The sequence below is a fragment of the Panthera uncia genome (genome assembly GCF_023721935.1).
Source record: "Panthera uncia isolate 11264 chromosome C1 unlocalized genomic scaffold, Puncia_PCG_1.0 HiC_scaffold_3, whole genome shotgun sequence".
Classification (NCBI taxonomy): Eukaryota; Metazoa; Chordata; class Mammalia; order Carnivora; family Felidae; genus Panthera; species Panthera uncia.
Window position 1 is genome coordinate 50177587 of NW_026057584.1, and position 19584 is coordinate 50197170.

General features: G+C 36.6%; 1 protein-coding gene and 1 long non-coding RNA gene across 8 annotated transcripts in view; one reads left to right on the plus strand and one right to left on the minus strand.

The window, feature by feature from the left end:
* Nucleotides 1–11914, minus strand: part of NUP35 (nucleoporin 35) — a 40850-nt gene extending 28936 nt beyond the window's left edge. For 4 of the 5 annotated variants that reach the window (XR_007454340.1, XR_007454341.1, XM_049615382.1 and 1 more), the window contains exons 1-4: nt 11827–11914; nt 8228–8398; nt 4512–4639; nt 1592–1658 (exon numbers count right to left, since the gene is read on the minus strand). Coding sequence is in view for 3 of the 5 variants with exons in the window: in XM_049615382.1 (XP_049471339.1) it covers nt 1592–1658; nt 4512–4639; nt 8228–8398; nt 11827–11866 (406 nt within the window). In the remaining 2 variants the exon portion in view is untranslated. Of the gene's footprint in view, nt 1–1591; nt 1659–4511; nt 4640–8227; nt 8399–11268; nt 11349–11826 lie in introns of those variants that run through there. The other variant, XM_049615383.1, reaches the window with a different exon arrangement.
* The window catches only part of LOC125911505 (uncharacterized), a 28524-nt gene continuing 20401 nt past the window's right edge, over nt 11462–19584 (plus strand). Inside the window, exons 1-3 of one of the 3 annotated variants that reach the window (XR_007454344.1) lie at nt 11462–11547; nt 11776–11932; nt 12834–12864. This is a non-coding gene — a long non-coding RNA (uncharacterized LOC125911505). The other 2 variants (XR_007454343.1, XR_007454342.1) reach the window with 2 other exon arrangements.

A 19584-nucleotide genomic window follows, 5' to 3' on the forward strand; every position in this document is an offset into this window, starting at 1 on the left:
ACTGGCTCCATTTCACACTAGCCTCCTTGAACACCCAAGACACACTGCCACCTCAGTGCCTCTACGTTTTTCTCTTTCTAGAACACTGTCCCCACCTCCCTTAATTTTTTTTAAATTTTTTTTTTTAACGTTTATTCATTTTTGAGACAGAGAGAGACAGAGCATGAACAAGGGAGGGGCAGAGAGAGAGGGAGACACAGAATCCCAAGCAGGCTCCAGGCTCCAAGCTGTCAGCACAGAGCCCGACGTGGGGCTCAAACTCACGAACCGTAAGATCATGACCTGAGCCGAAGTCGGACGCTTTAACCGACTGAGCCACCCAGGCGCCCCTCCCTTACTTAGTTTAGGTTTCTGAGTAAATGTCACTTTTCCTCTACCTTTCTGTAGGAAGCAGAATAATGGCCCCCAGAGATGCCCATGTCCTTATCCCTGGAACCTGGGAATAAGCTATGTTACATGACAAAGGAGAATTAAGGTTGCAGATGGAATTAAGGCTGCTAACCAGCTGACCTTAAAATAGGGAGATGATCCTGGATTATCCAGACAGATCCACTGTACTCACAAGGGTATTTAAAAGAGAGAAGGGGGAGATGTGACTACAGAAGAATGATCAGAGAGATGCAAAGTTGCTAGCTTTGAAGATGGAGAAAGGAGATCACGAGCAAAGAAATGTGGGTAGAAGATGAAAAAGGCAAGAAAACAGATTATCCCCTAGAGCTTCCATAAACTAAACACAGCTTTACAAATGCATTGATTTTAGTCCATTGAGACCCATTTGAGATTTCTCACCTCCAGAACTGTTGTTTAAGCCACTTTTAAGTTTGTAGTAGTTTGTCACAGCAGCAATAGAAAACTAATATACTACCCCCCATTTAAACCTATAAGCCCTCACCTGCTAACTCCCCCTCTTTGCTGCTTAATTTTCCTCCATAAAATATATCACCTTCTAATAAACTTTATAGTTTAATTATTTCATTTATAAATGTAAATGTAAATTCTTTAAATAAATGCAAACTCAATAAAGGTATGGATTACCTATTTTGTTCAGTTTCCCGGGGCCTGGCACATATGGTTATGTGTTCATATATTTACTGAGAGATCATTTGATAAATTATATGAATATGTAACAAGAGTTGTGCTAATGATGATGCTGATGGTGATAAAAATACCATTAATCTTAAAGAAAAACTACATATAATCAGTGGCTGTTTGTAGTCAATGACATTTAGATTTATAGCTATATATTAAAAGCTTTCAAAACATCTTTATTGCTCAGTCTCTGTATTCCTTTTCTTCCCAACTGCAACACCTCTTTTTTAAATTACAGTTTTTAGTAACTGAGGAAACACTACTAAGTACATATTTTCTTTAAACTCTTAATATTTTGAGAATATCACATCCTACCTACTATAAGTTCAGGAAAAAAAAATCCAATATACAAAGTATTTCCCTTATGAATGAAGTTACTAACATTTGACAAGGTCTCCAAGTTTGAAACATGAAAGAAAAAATTTTGGCCAATTATCAACAAAGTCTTATATTATCTCATTCAAAAAAGACAGAATAGTCTTTGACATTAAAAGGCCTTTACCTGTTCCAGGAGTAGGAGTAGTCGTCATAACTCCAACAAGAGGACTCTGCATTACTGAAATGTTTGGCTACATGAAAATAGAATAAAGTGTTAGAGTAAAAACGCAATGATCTTACCAGAACATAAACACAGTAAGTGTTGAAAGGTTTCATTCAATAGACAACTGCATGTCTACCAGGTACTAAGGATGCCTCTAATTAGTTCACAATCTAAGAGTACTCCAACTTTTTTCTTTAAGTTGAACAGTATGATTCTAAAATATGTTATACCCTTTAGCATATTCTTTGTTTAAAGTTAAGTTACATTAAATAAAAAGACACTGTTCTTAGTAGAAAATAACTTTGCTATTTGTTTTTAGTTCCTAAAGCACAATATGTGAAATAACACACAGAAAAACAGAAAGATGGCAGAATTCTATTTTTAAGCAGACATTTACAAACCATGAAATAATACAGATTCAAATCACTCTATATAGGGGCACCTGGGTGGCTTAGTTGGTTAAGCCTCTGACTTCAGCTCAGGTCATGATCTAATGGTTTGTGGGTTTGAGCCCTGCATCAGGCTCTGTGCTGACAGTTCAGAGCCTGAAGCCTGCTTCGGATTCTGTGTCTCCCTCTCTCTCTGCCCCCTTCCCTGCTCCTGCTCTGTCTCTCTCAGTCTCAAAAATAAATAAATGTTAAAAAAAAAAAAAATTTTTTTTAAACAAATCAGTCTATATAATAAAAAAGACAGTATGCCTCTGTCTCTACTAGTAGAAAGTTACAAAGCAAGAAAATTATCAATACTAATTCCTTTAAATGTGAGAAAATTAAAGATTAAACAAAGGCAATATCTAATCAAGAATGAGAACAGACTTTCTCTAGAAGTAAATATACAGAAATAGATTTTTTAGTAACAGATTCTGATTAAACTAAGGAAATCTAAAATCTAGCTATTATCTAGCAACCAGAACCAAATGTTGAAATAACTTTAAGAGACATACAAAATGTACTGTTCAATTCTTAATGCCATTTTCTTTCACGATTAGAGAGAGGCTAAGCAAAGTCTTGGGGCAAAACTAATGAGAGCTTTTAACTAATAATAATATTCTTACCAACTTTTAAATCAAAAACATTCTCTACAAATTATAACACAAGACTTTTAAACATTTTGAACATAGTAATAACTGTAAACTACCTTTGTTTTCATTGGTTATCAGAGAAGTAATGAAAACTAGCATAAATTTATAAGCCAGTCATTCTCAAACCAAACATGAAATTTACTTATCAGCCTTTTAGAAAAATATCCCAGGCCAGAATATTCTGATTTGGCTAGAATACCATTGTCCAAATAGAACATAAGCAGTAGAAGTAATTTTAAATTCTATAGGAGACACATTAAAAAAGTAAAAATAAGTAGTTTATTTAATCTAGCAGGTCCAAATTATCATCATTTTCAATACGTAATCACCATAAAAAACTAAATGAGATAGCTCACATTCTTCCTAAGTCTTCAAAATCCAGTGTGTATTTTACACTTGGGCGTATCTCAATTATGTATAGGACTAGCCACATGTCAAGTGTCAACAGCCACATTTGGCCAATGGCTACTGTATTGAACAGTAGGGCAGTTCTAAAAGTGACGGAAAGAGAAGGTAATGTGTTTTACACAGTGAACTAATTCTGCTTTGCTTGACAAGTAGGCCTACTATGCTAGGCATACCAAGTCTAAAAATAGTCAAAATTTACTAGAAGATGCTTTCTACCATTCTTAAACTTTCTAGCCACTATGCTCTATTTGATTCAGGGAAAGGCAAATCAAACCAAACTGCAGAAATATCCTTATACAAACAACTTATCAGTTTAACTGACACACTGTATGTAACTGTATGTCCTGCTAAAGCACAATAGGGATAGAATATTTGTGACTCCATAAGCTACTAACCTTCCTACTTAAAAGAAAAATCCACACTACCTTTAAACTGACCATCCAGAGTTATTATAGTAGTGTTAGGACAGCATGGCTGTTACAAACGTTGGCTCTAGATTGAAGACTGCCTGGGTTTAAAGTTTGGCTCCACTAGACTAGTTGCCTTACTCTTGACAAATTATTTAAGCTTTCTGTGCCCTAGTGTCCTCAATGATAAAATGAAGCTCATAACAACTAATTCACAAAATTACCATGAGGAAGAAGTGAAAAAAATACATAAAACAGGAAGTTTTAAGATCAGGACCTGTATACCAGAGGTACTTCAAAAGTATCATTTTCTTTTATAGCTATCAGTCCCATCAAAACACAGGATCTCTACCTTGCATAATCTATGACTGAAAATAACTCCATCAGAACGCCTACACCCACACCAACCAAAATTAAACATCGCCATCAGAACACCTGCACCTGGAACAAACTAAACCATCAGCTCATAAATATGGGAGGATGCGTTTTCAGTAAAATAAGTAAACAGTGAGCATAGCTCTAAAAGGATATTTGTCTTATATTAATAAAACCATTCCTAAAACAAAGATCTCAAATCATTACAAAGTACCCTACATCTGGATGAAACCCTAACTCTTCATTTGTTCCTTCACAAAATTATGCATACTGAATTTTTTAAACAATTGGAATCACTGAAACCATAATCATTTCCATGTGTGTATTGCTAGGTTTAGGGCAGGGACAAGTAAATAAGACCCACCTATAATACACCACAGAATCACCAATATGAGAAAACAATCGGCTGTTCTATTATATTTGTTAAGAACATTTCATGATAAACACAATGTAAGTAGATTTTATGATAAATGTCCTTGATAGTTATTCTGTGCAACACAGTTACACTAAAGTAGACCTCAGAAGAACATTTCAAATTACTGATCCTCGCTGTGTATCCACATAAAAATAAGAAATTACTGTGGATCATAAATGGGGGTGTGTACATTACCTGTCTTCTTGAAGTTAAAGGTGTTGATCCAAGTCCTGGACTGGAAATATCATCATATATACTTCTAACTGGTGGGGCTCCACTTTTATCTTTATGAGCGGGCACAACTGGTTGTGGTGGTGATCCACCTACAATGCACAAAAAACAGGTGAGAAAACAAGTCTTCCACCTTTCTGATAAGATTTTTTTGTCATTTACACATTTTAAAAAAGTGTTTATTTATACATTTTGAGAGAGCAAGAGAGAGTGCACAAGCAGGGGAGGGGCAGAGAGAGACAGAATCCCAAGCAGGCTCTGTGCTGTCAGCACAGGGCCCAATGCAGGGCTCGATCCCATGAACCACAAGATCAGAGCCTGAGCCACCCAGGTGCCCCTTTTTCATTTGTATCTTTAAAATATCAACTTAAACTCTTGTTTCCTAGGGCTTCTCAACCTTTAATACACTTAAGAGTCCATCTTGTTAAAATTCAGATTCTGATTCAGAACATGTGAGGTGGAGCCTGACACTAAATTTCTAACAAGTTTCCAGCTACGCCAAAGCTGGTGATTCATAGACTGTGTGTGAATAAAAAATTTCAGAATAAGAAAACAGAAATTTTAGTTTTTTGTAAACACATGTAGCTTTTGCTTTCTCTACAAATCCTTAACATTTCAATACAAAATTTGATCGTATTTCTCACTTGAAAGTAGGTAAACAGCTCCAGTTTATATACACTTGAATATAATCGCCTAATGTGGAATTTGTCAAAATTAACTTGAATATAATCGCCTAATGTGGAATTTGTCAAAATTAAAGAGATCCCATTCATGTTCCTCATAATAGAAATATATTGAAGTACATAATATATATATATATATAGGAAAAGAATCAACTTTGGGGACATAAGAAGGTCTTTAAAGGGGCACCTGGGTGGCTCAGTCGGCTAACCATCTGACTATTGATTTCAGTTCAGGTCATGGTTCGTGAGTTCAAGCCCCAGGATGGGCTCTGCACTGATAGCAAGATACATGCTTGGGATTCTTTCTTTCTCTCTCTCTCTCTCAAAAATTAATATTAAAAAAAAAAAAAAAAAGATGCCTTTATAAATCAGAGAATCATCAATGCCAAATAGTGAAACAGACCTGACCCTCTGTTATGACTTAATGTCTAAGCTTAGATAGTACATCATAAGCTGTTTAGAGCATAGACTATAAAACAGAACTAATCTGAGCTTTAACCTCCTGCTCTGTCACTTACTAACAAGTAGGCTTGGGGCACCTGGGTGGCTCAGTCAGTTACACGCCCGACTTCGGCTCAGGTCATGATCTTGCGGTTCCTGAGTTCAACCCCGCATCGGGCTCTGTGCTGACAGCTCAGAGCCTGAAGCCTGCTTCAGATTGTGTCTCCCTCTCCCTCTCTACCCTTTGCCCGCTCACACTCTGTCTCTTTCTCTCTCAAAAACAAACATTTAAAAAAGTTAAGAAAAAAAAAGTAGGCTTAAGGAAGTTCTTTATTGCATTTAGCTTCAGTTTCCCCTTTTGAAAAACAGAGATACTACTACCTAACCTTTAAGACTGATGAAAAAATGAAAGTAACATATAATATGCTTAGGGTATTGCCTGGTTTATAAGTACTCAATATATAGTAGCTACAATAAAAATACATTTGAAATACATATTTGACCCTTGACAAACACAAGTATGAACTGCACATGTAGGTCCACCTATACACAGATTTTTTACAGTGCAGTACTGTAAATGTATTTTCTTTTCCTTATGACTTTCTTAGTAACATTTTCTTTTTCTAGCTTACTTTGCTGTAAGAACAGTTTATAATACATATCCAAAATGTTTATGTTATCAGCATATCAACTATATCATATATAGTTATATGTCAGTGTATCAACTATATCATATATAGTTATCAACTATTTATGTTATCGGGAAGGCTACCTTCCAGTCAAAAACAGGCTATTAGTTAAGTTTTGGGGGAGTCAAAATCATACTAGAATTTCCAAGTGTCCAGGGGATCAGCACACCAAACCCCTGTGTTGTTCAAGGGTCAAATGTATAAAAAACAAAAACCTATCCAGAATAACAATAAGTCAATTATGAATATAATTTATATTGTCCCTGATCAATCTTAAAATAATAAACCACTTCAAACCAAATAATACCTTAAGAGCAAAGTGAGAAGTTTTCCATTTAAACATCTATTAAAAGGATATCAGCTCACATTTGGAATCCAACCATTTCTGTAGCTAATTCTCACTACTCATAGTGAAAACCTCAAAGTTATCTCTCTTTTTTTTAATGTTTATTTATTTTTGAGCAAGAGAGAGACAGAGTGAGAGTGGGGGTGGGACAGAGAGGGAGACAGAGAATCTGAAGCAGGCTCCAGGCCCTGAGCTGTCAGCAGAGTCCAACGTGGGTCGAACTCACGGACTGCAAGACCATGACCTGAGCTAAAGCTGGACGCTTAACTGATTGAGCCATCCAGGCGCCCCCAAAGTTATCTTTTAAAATATTTCTTTGCTAAAGGAGTCTTGTAAGATATGTGCTGCATTTAGATAATATTTTGTGCTGATAATTGCAAATTCTGTGTAAAAAACTTCCCCATAGTTTGTAGAATAAATCTTTCCACTAAACATGCTGAGAATCTTAATTCACTATGACTAGAAGTAGAATTTATATCTACACATTTCAAATTACATTTCTTATACCACAAATGGCAAGATCTCATTCTTTTTTATGGCTAACATTCCATCATTCCATTTTATTTATATACATATATATGTGTATATATACATACATACGTACATATATATATACATACATACATATATACACACACACACACATATACATATGTATGTATGTATATATATATATATATATACACACACATATATATATCACATCTTCTTTATCCATTCATCTATCAAGGTCCTAGAGGGTGGTAAGTGAAGTCAGACAAAAAACAAAACAAACCAGACTCTTGAATACAGAGGGCTGGTGGCTGCCACAGGGAGGTGAGTGGGAAGATGGGCAAAATAGACAAGGGGCATTAAGAGGTACAAACTTACAGTTATTTATTTATAAATAAGCCACAGAGATGAAAGTACAGCATAGGAAATACAGTCAACAATACTGTCATAACGTTGTATGGAGACAGATGGTGACTGACTATACTTGTCATGGTGAGCACTGGGTAATATACAGAACTGTCAAGTCAATATGCTGTACGCTGAAACTAATATAGCACTGCATGTTGATTACACTTAGTTTCTTTTGACTGAATATTTGCTATTATCATATTTAAGATGAACTATTTAAATGCATTAAGTTATTCAGTTGAAGTTAAATGGTATTTCTTCCCCCACACTTTAACATCTCTGATATGGATAATTTATAAAAAACAGTATCTTGGCATTGTATCATATTTAGTGCTTTTCTTTCTTAGTACTACTTAAAATAATGGTGAGTTTTACAATCAAGGGCATCTTAGATCGGATGAAATACAGTATACATAGTTTTAATGAGTGGTTCTTAGAATTACAGTAGCTTATACTACTTATACCTTTATTCCAAGAGTCTAAAAATCAAAAATAGAGGCATTGCTTATTTGTTTTAATTAATAAATGTGTTGATAAGGGTGAATGTTGCATCATTACTCTTTTTAAAATTCTAATACATGGTTTAATAGTACTAAGAAACCATTTCAAGCATTTACCCACCTGCAAGTAAAGGTGATCTCATTTCCATTACTCCCACTGAAGGGCCACTGACAGATCGAGGTTGTGGAGTCACTGGAGCTGGCAAATCTCCCATTAAAAATCCAGGTAAGAACTGGGCATTAACCCCTGGTTTTGGAGATGTGGGTGAACCTAGCATCATTGGTTCAGATCCTAAATTAATCAAAAAATAAAGTAAAACAAAGGACTTTAATGTTACAATATCTAACAAAAAGATGTAAGAAGCTAGCACAAAAAATTTTGAGACTTTAATCAAAACTTACATATTACAGAAGCAAAGTTGAGATTTTAAAAACCAATAAAAATTATTTTTATAAAAATGTAAAAGTATTTTTATTAACAATACTAATCTTACAATTGTCCTAGTTCATTTTTTTTTTAAGTGTATTTATTTATTTTGAAAGAGAGAGAGAGAGAGCAGCGGGGGGGGGGGCAGAAAGAGAGGAGAGAATCCTAGGCAAGCTCCGCACAGAGCCCAACACAGGGCTCGAATTCACAACTGTGAGATTATGACGCGAACTGCTCAATCAACTTAGCCATCCAGGCACCCCTGTTCCTGTTTATATTATTTCACAGATTTAAGAATCCACTTTTATTGGGATGCCTGGATGGCTCAGCTGGTTAAGGAGCCCACTCAATTTTGGCTCAAGTTCATGAGTTTGAGCCTCCCATCAGGCTCTGCGCTGACAGCAGGGAGTCAGCTTGGGTTTCTTTTCCTCTATCTGCCCCTCCCCTGCTCATATTCGCACCCTCCCCCACTCTCTCTCAAAAATAAATAAATAAACATTTTTCAAAAAGAGAATTAACATTTAGTTTTAAATGGAAAATTTTTGTATTATCTTTCAAAAATTCTTAATGCATACAGAATAACTTCTTTCCACTTCTGGGTCAGTTTCTACTATGCAACAACCAAAAACAAGGAAAGAGTGGGTGTGCTAGTTACACGAAGTTTTAGCAAATCAAACACAATGGGTGTAGCTTGCTATATGTTCCATTTTTTTCTTTTCCATAAACAAGAACTATAAACCATTATTGCGATGTGTAATCATGCATACATTAGAGCACAAAGAGCACACATGAAATAATAGTGATGATTAGAAACTAAGAAACATTGAAAGATTTGGAAACTTTATTTTTGGATCATTTTTAAAAATCATTTTAAAGTTAGGAATAATCAATAAAAATCTCCCTAACATAAAACCAATTTAAAGACAGTTGATACTTCACAATCATCAATTTAAAATTAATTTTCACAATTTACAGGATAGGTATTATTATTCCCATTTTGAAGAAAAGGAAGCTATAACCTACTCTAATTTCAGAACAAATTAGCACAGTATGAAAAAAAAAAATGGGCCCTGGACTCAGAGACCTGGGTTCGTATCTCTTGGCAAAATGGGCATAATCACAGCATCCACTGCACAGAGCTTTGATTAGAATTACAGCAAATTAAGCACTTGACCCAGTATCTAATATCAGTAGTGCTCAACCCTTATTATTCTAAGGGTATCCTAGGATAGGAAAACTGAGTGACTAAAGTGTAAATGTAGGATTTGCAATTTCTACTTATTAAAATTTAAGTTTTCAACTATGTAACAAAACTGAATGTGATTCACTGCACTCAGAAACGCCAAACGTTTGATGTATTATTTACATGGTTAACTATTCCTTAAGTTCTAAGCAGTCTCAAGAATTTGTTTCTTGCTATTCAAATGGTGTCAATTATTTATCCTTCCTCATTATAGTAGACTTAGGTATTAACAATGCCAATGCAAGTGCATAAAAGAGGAAAAAGGCAAAGTCAGGAAAAAAAAATGAAGCAAACACTGAAATAAGGTATGAAGAACCATAACTATATTGTAATTGTTTTAAAGTGCTGTTACTACGTTGCTAGTACATATTTCCAAAGAATATACACACCAAAAGCCTAAACAAAAGCAAATTCTGAACAGATATTTAGAAACTTATAGTAGTAAATACAAAGTTTTAGGTACCACCAACTACCTCATTCTCCCATTCCCCCAAAGAAAAAAAAACATATATGGCATTGTAAGAAGAATTAAGAAAAGTTCTGATATATCTGTATATATATTGTGGTAACACTAAGCACCAGAGTGAGGAGAGCACAGAGAGGTCTTAATCCGCCTGTCAGTTATCACCCCTTAGGCTAAATTTCACTTAGAGAGCTAGAACAATCATCATGCAAGTCTTAAATTCGATTTCAGTCTGCACACCTAAAATCTGTTAAATACTAGGTCTTACTCAGCTAGCACTGTTTGCTGAAATAATCCTTGATTTTCATATAGCATTAGGTGCTGGGAAAATTATTTATTCTTCACCTGCAATATATGAACTTGAACAATATCAGCAAATGTCAGATTTCTGATGAGGCAATAAACAGAGACGGGTTTATTCACATTTACAACCCCAAGAAATATGCACTCCAAAATGTTTTTGTTGAATAGAAAACTTTGGGACTGGAAATGATTTCCTGATCTCTAAAATAATACAAAACATAAATACCTAGACAAACATCTGTACTTAAGTTTAAAGGTAGCAGAATATCTGCACTGACATTATGCATTTAGTTTTTTATGACTAATTCTAAAACAGTCCAAGTTAACTCCATTCCCAAAAGAAACATTTTGCACAAAGCATAGCAAGCACTATTACACCCTTCAAATGTAAAACAAAAAACAAACAAAAAACCTCGTTCTACAAATATCGCGCTTGCTTTCTTTTCCAAACTCAAAGTTGTAACCTAATTTTCAAATGCGTCTCTATGATAGCAATTTTCTGCTAAAAATTTTGACGGTTCTCACAAGTGCCGAAACTCAGCAAACAAAAAGGAAATCTACATCCTGTTAACTTGATAGATTTTTTTTTTTTGAACAACACTTTCAGCAAGGCTCTCCGTTAAACAATGGGAATGAATTTTTAAAAAATTCATTACGTAACTGATTAGAGAAAAAGACCTCCTTTTACAAAGTCACTTCCCAAAGATAAAGGCGGGAAAATCGTACCAACTCCCGGCTTCCTATTAACGCCAGTATCTCCATGGCTACCATCAAGGGGTTAAACGTCGCACAACCGTAGTTTCCACTAATAAGACTCCTTTTGCTAAGCCCAGGGCAGGTAGGAATCCGACAGAAACTAAAAGCCCCAGTGACCAAAGAACGGTGAGCTGTAACCACACTCCAGGTCACCGCCCACCCACGTGTACGCGGATCCGTTCCTTTACACCGACGCCTCCCCGGATCCAGGAACTCAGCACCGCGTCCTCGGCGCTCGGAGAGTCTCAGGTATGGGCAGAACGAATGCGGCCCGCGTGTTGGGGGACAAAACGGCTTAGTCACCACTGGACAGCCATTCCCACGCCCTACCCAGGCCCGCAGCTTCCCGGAGCCGCCTTGCTGGCGGCAGGGTGATGACGCCCTGAGCAGGGGGACAACTGAAAACTTGTGGGTGAACCAGGGGCTCGTACCCGCGACTGAAACTAGCAAAGAGCCTGATGACTTGCTTGCTCCTAGTCCTACGGCGTGGATCGCAGCGCCAGCGAGGAAAAGCAGTTTTTCACTCACCCAACGAGGGCGCCTGGGGTTCCACGGCAAAGGTTGCCATCGCAGCTGCAACCACACTTGGCCCCGGACCTTCCGATTTTCAAAAATGGCGGAAACTCTCTCACGGGTAAGGGCGCGCTGCCTTATGAGGTTGCGTAACTTCCGGTCTTGCGCTATACTTTTATTGTGGGCGCCGCAGCAGTCATTTTGGAATCGGGCAAACGTCTTTTCGCAGAGTCTGCGTTTCCGAGAAGAATTTCGCAGGAAATGGGATGAACTATGGTGAAAACGATGGTTCCGGCAATGGTTTTTGCTAACGCTCTGCGCCTCCTGAACTGTTGGTGCTTAAGTTTCATGGAAGCACATGTTCTTTTACTCACGGTTTCATAGAGTGAGTTTACCCAGCACTCTGTCATCTGTCAGCTTTTCCGAGTAACACCTGAAAAAATTATCTTAACGAAGTAACGGTGCCGCTTTCCAGTGTTGATTTCAGGCTTGGTATATGAGTATATGAGTTGCGTTCTCAAAGTATATTTCCTACCATCTCTATGCCATTTTTTAAAGATGTTGTTATAAAGGCACTATTTTACATTAAGCGTAACGCATACATTGTTTTATATACATACAAAAGATACTGAACAGTGGAGGCTAATAACACTGGAGAATCCTGTGTGCTCCTCACTGTCCCATCTCTTCCGTCCTCCTACTTTGCTGCTTTTTTTTAGAGTCTTCAAATATAGGTTACACATATTCGCATTCTATACGTTGTTTTGTTCACTAACTTTATAAAAATGATATGCAGCATGTATATATTCTGAGATGCTCTCTGGTCCATAACAAACTCGTTATCCTCTAAATCCCCACCCATCTTCTCTCCCTCTTTCCTCTGGGATTTCCTGAAATCCCAAATCCAGCAAGAATGTTGTAATTTGAATGAGGCAATAACAATTCCAGCATTACTTAGTTTCTGGCAAGTTCCCAGAAATCAAACTTAAAACCAATTGACTTTTTTTTTTTTTTTTAAACAGGTGTGTGGGTTGAATTGCATCCCTCAAAAAGGTATGTTCAATGTCTAACCTCCAATACATATGTTACCTTATTTGGAAATAAGGTCCATAGATGCAACCAAGTTCAGATGAGGTCATACTACATTACAACAAATTTGGCAGCTTAAACCAACACAAATTTATCTTGTATAGTCCTGAGGGCAGAAACTTGAAATGAGTCTTAAAGGGGCCAAAATCAAGGTGTCAGTAAGACTGGTTTCTTCTGGAGGCTTCAGGGGAAAATCCATTTCCTCAGGCTTGTAGCTCCTTCCCCCTTCAAAGCTAGTGGTACAGCATCTTTTCTTTCTCTGGCACTGTTTCTCTCTGCTTCTGTCATCACATGAACTTCTGTAGTAAACTTTCCCTGTCCCTTCCTCTTATAAGGACATTTGTGATTATATTTAGGGCCCACTGAGATAATCCAGGATAATCTTCTCATTTCAATAGCCAACTGTGCTGAGTAAGTCAATAGTCCTATCTGCAAAGCACCTTTTGCTATGTAAGGTAACATTCATAGATTCCAGAGATTAGAGTGAAGATATCTTCAGGGGCTGTCATTCAGCCCAGCATGCTCACGAAACCCCTTTTTAGAATGAAGATTCCAAGAAGGGTTTATAAATGAAGGATTTCTAAGTAATATAAATATTATATTATAATATGTATTATATTTATAAATATAAATTATGATCTGTCCAAACAAAAGAACATTATGCACCTGTTAAAAAGCATGAGCTATATTTGGTGTGTGTGTGTGTGTGTGTGGATCTAGAAAAGTCTTCATGATCGACATACTGAAAGTAGCAATTTGAAAAAATATATATGGCATCATTTTATTTTTTTAAAGTATATTTGTTTTTTTAACGTTTATTCATTTATTTTGAGAGAGAGAGTGCACATGTACCCCCTAGGTGCCACTAAAAAGCATATTTGAATACATATGCAAAGGGGTGGGGAGGAATGCTTATTAAATAAAAGAAGTGGGACACCTGTGTGGTTCTGTCAATTGAGCATCCGACTCTTGGTTCCGGCTCAGGTCATGATCTCATGGTATGTGGGATCGAGCCCAGAGTTGGGCTCTGCACTGAGTGTGGGGCCTACTTGGGATTCTCTCTCTCCCACTCTCTCTGCCCCTCCCCTGCTCACACTCTTTCTCAAAATAAGTAATAAACTTTAAAAAAAAAAAGAGAGAGAGAGAAGCCAGGAAGGAAGGAAGGAAAGGAGGAAGGAAGGAAGCTGGAAAACATTTGTGCCAAACTATTCACAGGGAAGATGGAGGAGGAAAGGCGTTTGTAGTTGGAGGGCTTAAGAAGGGCCTTTAGCTTATTCTATTTAACTAATGGTTGACTATAGATATTATTTACTGTTGTTATTCTTCAAATTAAAAACTTGGTTTCTTTAAGAAAAATCATTTTCCTTTCTTCATTTGCATTTCAATATTCTACCTTTAAACTGGCTCTTTCCTTATCAATTTATAAAAATGCCCAGTTTGCCCTATCAAAAAACCTTCTCTAGACCTTGCTCCTTCTTCTGGATACCATGCACTAATTGCATTCACATTCTTCTCTTTTTTTTAAGATCTCAAAATAAGGGTCTACAGACTTCAGTAGACGATCTCTTTCCCTAAGTTTGCCATCTTGTCTTTTAATTCATTACACACTTGCTCCTGGGTAAATCCTCTTCTGAAACCATGGACTGCAACTCCTTTTCTCCTAATTGCCAAGTGAAGGTCTGTCTCTATGACATCTGCAATATTCAATAGCTTTGACAATCTTTTCCTCAATTCAAGTGTTTTTCTTGTTTTGGTGATGCTACACTTCCTATTTCTCCTTATAACTTTCTACTCTTTCCCTAACTTTTCCATACCTGGTCCCATTTCATTCTAACCTGGACATGTTATTGTTAGTTAAAACTTGATCCTCTCTCTCTTCTCACCTATGCAAACAATTAATGCCCCACCACTCTCTAAAGCCAAATGCTACTTTTCTAGATGCTTGCTGAACAACCTACCAGTACATCAAACCTCAAAAACTCATCGTATCCCTAAAACCATTCCGTTTGTCCCTTTTTCTTTTAGAGTCTTAGAAACCCCAAATTAAAACCATTGCACATGAAAGCAGAATTTAAGGTCAAACAGACTTAAATTCAGAGCCCAACTTTTCCACTTAAATCCTATATTGCTTGGATTTCTATTAAATATCTCCAGATTTTATTGTCTGTAAAATAATAAAAAAAAAAAAAAATACGTTTAAACGGGAGGTTATGCTTAATATAGGTCCCTGGTCCACTTTTCTTTTTCTGGCTTCCATCTTCCCTGCTATCAAACATTCAGATACCAAGTGTTATTTATGTATTTATTTTGCCTCCTCAATTCTTAAATTGTAGTCAGCACTTAACATTTCCTTGCCTTCCATCTCTCCCACCAAATCTAACATACCAATAGCCAATACTCTCTTCTTTGTACATATTACCCAGATGTTCAAAAGCTCTCACTGATTTCCTATTCCCTACAGCAAACCTCCTTATCCTCAACTCCATAAGATTCACGTGTGCAGCACATACCAAACAATGATGTCCCTCATTACATAACATACATTCTCACCTGGGCAGAAAGGGAAAGGGGGAAAACCAGAATCACAGGGTGGAAGCCACTACAGACTGAATGTTTGTGTCCCCCAAAATTCATATGTTGAAGTTTTAACCCCCAATATGATGCTTTTCGGAAGTGAGTCTTTGGAGTCTTATAAAAAACCTAACAAAGCTCTCTACCCCATCCTATCTCAGCCTTGTGAGGATACAGTGACAAGACTGCCATCTGTGAACCATGACGCAGCCTCCCACCAGAAACCAAATCTGCTAATGCCTTGATCTCAGACTTCCCAGCCTCCAGAACTATGAGAAAGAAATTTCTGTTGTCTATAAGTCTTCCCATCTATGGTATTCTGTTATAACAGACCAAACAGACTGAGAGAGGAGAGTAGGAGTATCTTTTAGAGACTGCAATAGGCACCCTAAAGGGAATACACATTGTCACCCTAACTTCACCTTAAAGTGTTGAAAACTCTGGCTTCAAAAATCAGGTCCCTTTATCCTCTTACCCTAAACTTCTCTAATCAATTCTCCCATTATTTCCCCTGGCAAACCTTCAACCTCTTGGGAAAGATAGTCACACTTTATTCCTTGATCACAGCAATCCCTCTGCCTACCAACTCTTTCCTTTCACCCCAATTTACAAAGTCCTGTCCTTCCTACAAGTAGCAGCTCAAGCCTCTCTTCCATCATGAAGCCTGCCCCAGCTGTGCCAGCCCTCAGCCATCATTCAATTTCAGAATGTCTGATGCATTGTTTCTGGAACTCATTTGCCATAAACTACTTATTTTTTAAGTTTGTTTTTTTTTAATTTATGTTGAGAGAGAGTCTGCGCATGCTAGGAAGGGTAAGAGCAGAGAGAGAGAAGAGAGAGAATCCCAAGCAGTCGATGTGGTGCTCGATCTCATAAATCTTGAGATCATGAACTGAGCCAAAATCAAAACTCGGACGCTTAACCGACTGAGCCACCCAGGCGCCCCTTAAGTTTTTGTTCTCAGCCGTAGTAGATGGATTTTCTTGGGGATAGGGACCATAACTTTACTTTATTGTATTTCCATCAATTTTCAGTAAATATATATTGGAAAAGTAAATGAGTGATATAATGAAAAAGTAAATGAATGAATGAGCTCTAAATAAATAAACTTAGAATAAAGATTAATTATCTGACATTTTGATATATTTTATATGTTTTCAGATTTTTTAAATTATAATTTTGGACATTAAGTCTATTATAAGTACTTCTATTTATATTATACAATGAAGTTTATAGTTCTAACTATTTATCCTTTTTGATAAAATGAAATGATCATAACTTGCATTAAGTTGAATGGAAAACTTGTGTGGCATGATTTACTTTTTTCTATATTTCTTTATTTTAATTTTATTTTATTTTATTTTATTTTTTTATTGTTTATATAGTATTTTATTTTATTATTTATATATTATTTTATTTTTATTTTATTTTATCTTTATTTTTATTATCTTTAACAATATTCCATGTTCACCATATTCTGTACATGAATATTATTATCTTAATTGCAATACTTGTTTTCCTACTTTCCTTTCTGAACATATTAAATAAGATTTCACATAACATGGAACACCTATGGGGCACCTGGATGTCTCAGTCAGTTAAGTGTCCAATTTTGGCTCAGGTCATGATCTCATGGTTCATGAGTTCAAGCCCCACGTCAGGCTCTGTGCTGACAGCTCAGAACCTGGAGCCTGCTTCAGATTCTGTGTCTCCCTCTCTCTCTGCCTCCCCCCTGCTCATACTCTATCTCTCATTCTCTCTCTCTCTCTCTTTCTCTCTCTCTCTCAAAAATAAATAAACGTTAAAAAATTCTTTTTAAGGGGCGCCTGGGTGGCTCAGTCGCTTAAGCTTATGACTTCTACTTGGTCATGGTCTCATGGTTCGTGAGATCGAGCTCTGCATCAGGCTGTGTGCTGACAGCTTAGAGCCTGGAGCCTGCTTTGGATTCTGTGTCTCCCTCTCTCTCTCTGCCCTTCCCCCCACTCATGCTGTGTGTCTCTCTCTCAAAAATAAACATTAAAAAATAAATAAAAATAAAATTCTTTTTAAAAATAAAGTGAAACACCTATTCCCTGTTTCTATTCTGGACTCATGGTTCCCTGAAGTCTGCCCTCTGATAACATAAGATTTCATCAAAGTGCTATTTTTGTAGAAAGTGGATATTCAAACTTTGATGAGAAACCCTTTCGTTGAACAATGTATGGTGCAGATACTTATTACATACAACAGAACTGCTCTGGTTGGAAAAAAGGGAAGAATACAAGCCCCACTAACTCAGGGTTCTTGTGCCCTAAAGTGTCTATTGACTATCACACCTCCAAATGCCCTGAAACACTTGGATAGAGTACCTTGGGCTACAGAGAGCCCACTTGAAAATTAGCTCTGGGCTTTATATATATTTCAATTTTTTTCTAAAGCCAAAACAAATTTTTTAAAAGTCAGAAATATGTGAAATCTCAAAATTTATTTATGTTCAATATATTTGATATATTCACAGCCAAACTGCTTGTGTATATCATATATATAACTCAATACTCAGTAGCTATTTATAAATATTTATTAATTTGCAACATTTGTGTATAAGTGTAAATTCATTCTCCTAAAAGCCCACTCTCCATCTATTCTAAAAATAAACACAAATAATTTTTTTAAATTAAAGTGAAGAAAAAGATATCCACCTCTAGTCAAACTTTAAGAAAAGGACAGAGGTTGTCACCTTCAGAAAGAAAGCAAGGAGAGGAAGCATCTTGTCACTCACGTTCTCATTATCTCAGACTTTGGCATTTGGTATAGCATGAGCTGCGAGTCACTTAGACTGTGATGTCATGTAAAGCACACAGAGGAACCATGACTTCATAGGGCCAAAGATAAATGATCTCCTAGAGACTTTTATAATGTTTAGGACATAAGGAACATGTTCAGAAAAATATAAATCCATTAATAACTATTTGCATTATCTGATTTCTATAAATATAATTACCAAAGCCATGTCTTTATAAATTAAAAATAAACTCTTACATTTGGAAGTGTATGAATTTTTGTAAACAACTGGCAGAAAGGGGGCAGCCAAATATCAAAGGAAACATCAGTTTAGCTGGTTCACCTGTTGCCTTTAAATCAATTAAAAAAATTTTTTTAATGTTTATTTATTTTTGACAGCGCATGAGCGGGGGAGGGACAGAGAGAGAGGGAGACACAGAATCCGAAACAGGCTCCAGGCTCTGAGCTGTCAGCACAGATCATGACGTGGGCTTGAACTCACGGAGTGTGAGATCATGACCTGAGCTGAAGTCGGACGCTCAACCGACTGAGCCACCCAGGGTACCCCAGCCTTTAAATCAATTAAATAGTTCCTTTCATCTGTTGGAAGTGAAAAAGTAACCTCAAAATTTACATAACTTTGAGAGGAGGGATGAGTAGGTGCAATAGGACTTTTAGGGCAGTGAAACTACCCTGTATATAATACATAATATACTACATAATAGTGGATACATGCTATTACAAATGTATTCAAACCCAGAGAATGTACAACACAAAGAGGAACCCTAGAACCCTAATATAAATGATGGATTTGGGATGATAATGATGTGTCAATGTAGTATCACCCATCATCACAAGTGTACCATTCTGGTGGGAGATGTTGATAATGGGGGAGGCTATATGTGGGGAGGAGGCAGGGGGCATATGGGAAACTTGCTGTAAAGTTAAAACTGCTCTAAAAAATAAGGTGTATATTTTTTTAAATGTGTATAACTTTCAGGTGTAATTTTATTTCCTGCTTTTATATTTGAACTGTCATATAGGTTTAATCAGATATTTGAAAGCCCTGTGGAAGTTTATAACAGGCAAAGTAGACAACTTTGAAAAAAAATAGGATTGATTTTAGAAAGGGCTTTGTCTAGGATTTGCCTTGAAATAATCTGTTGGGATGGGTGAGGGCAGGAGCAGGGAAGGAAAATAATGGCTAAGGGAATCCTTTAGACAAGAAAAGCCACGGGGTGATAATTACTGATGGGTAGTTGATTATGCTATTCTTTATAATTTTGTGTATGTTTGACATTTTCCTTAATTAAATTCTTTTTTTTAATTCAATAAGCCTAAATTCTAGGGTGT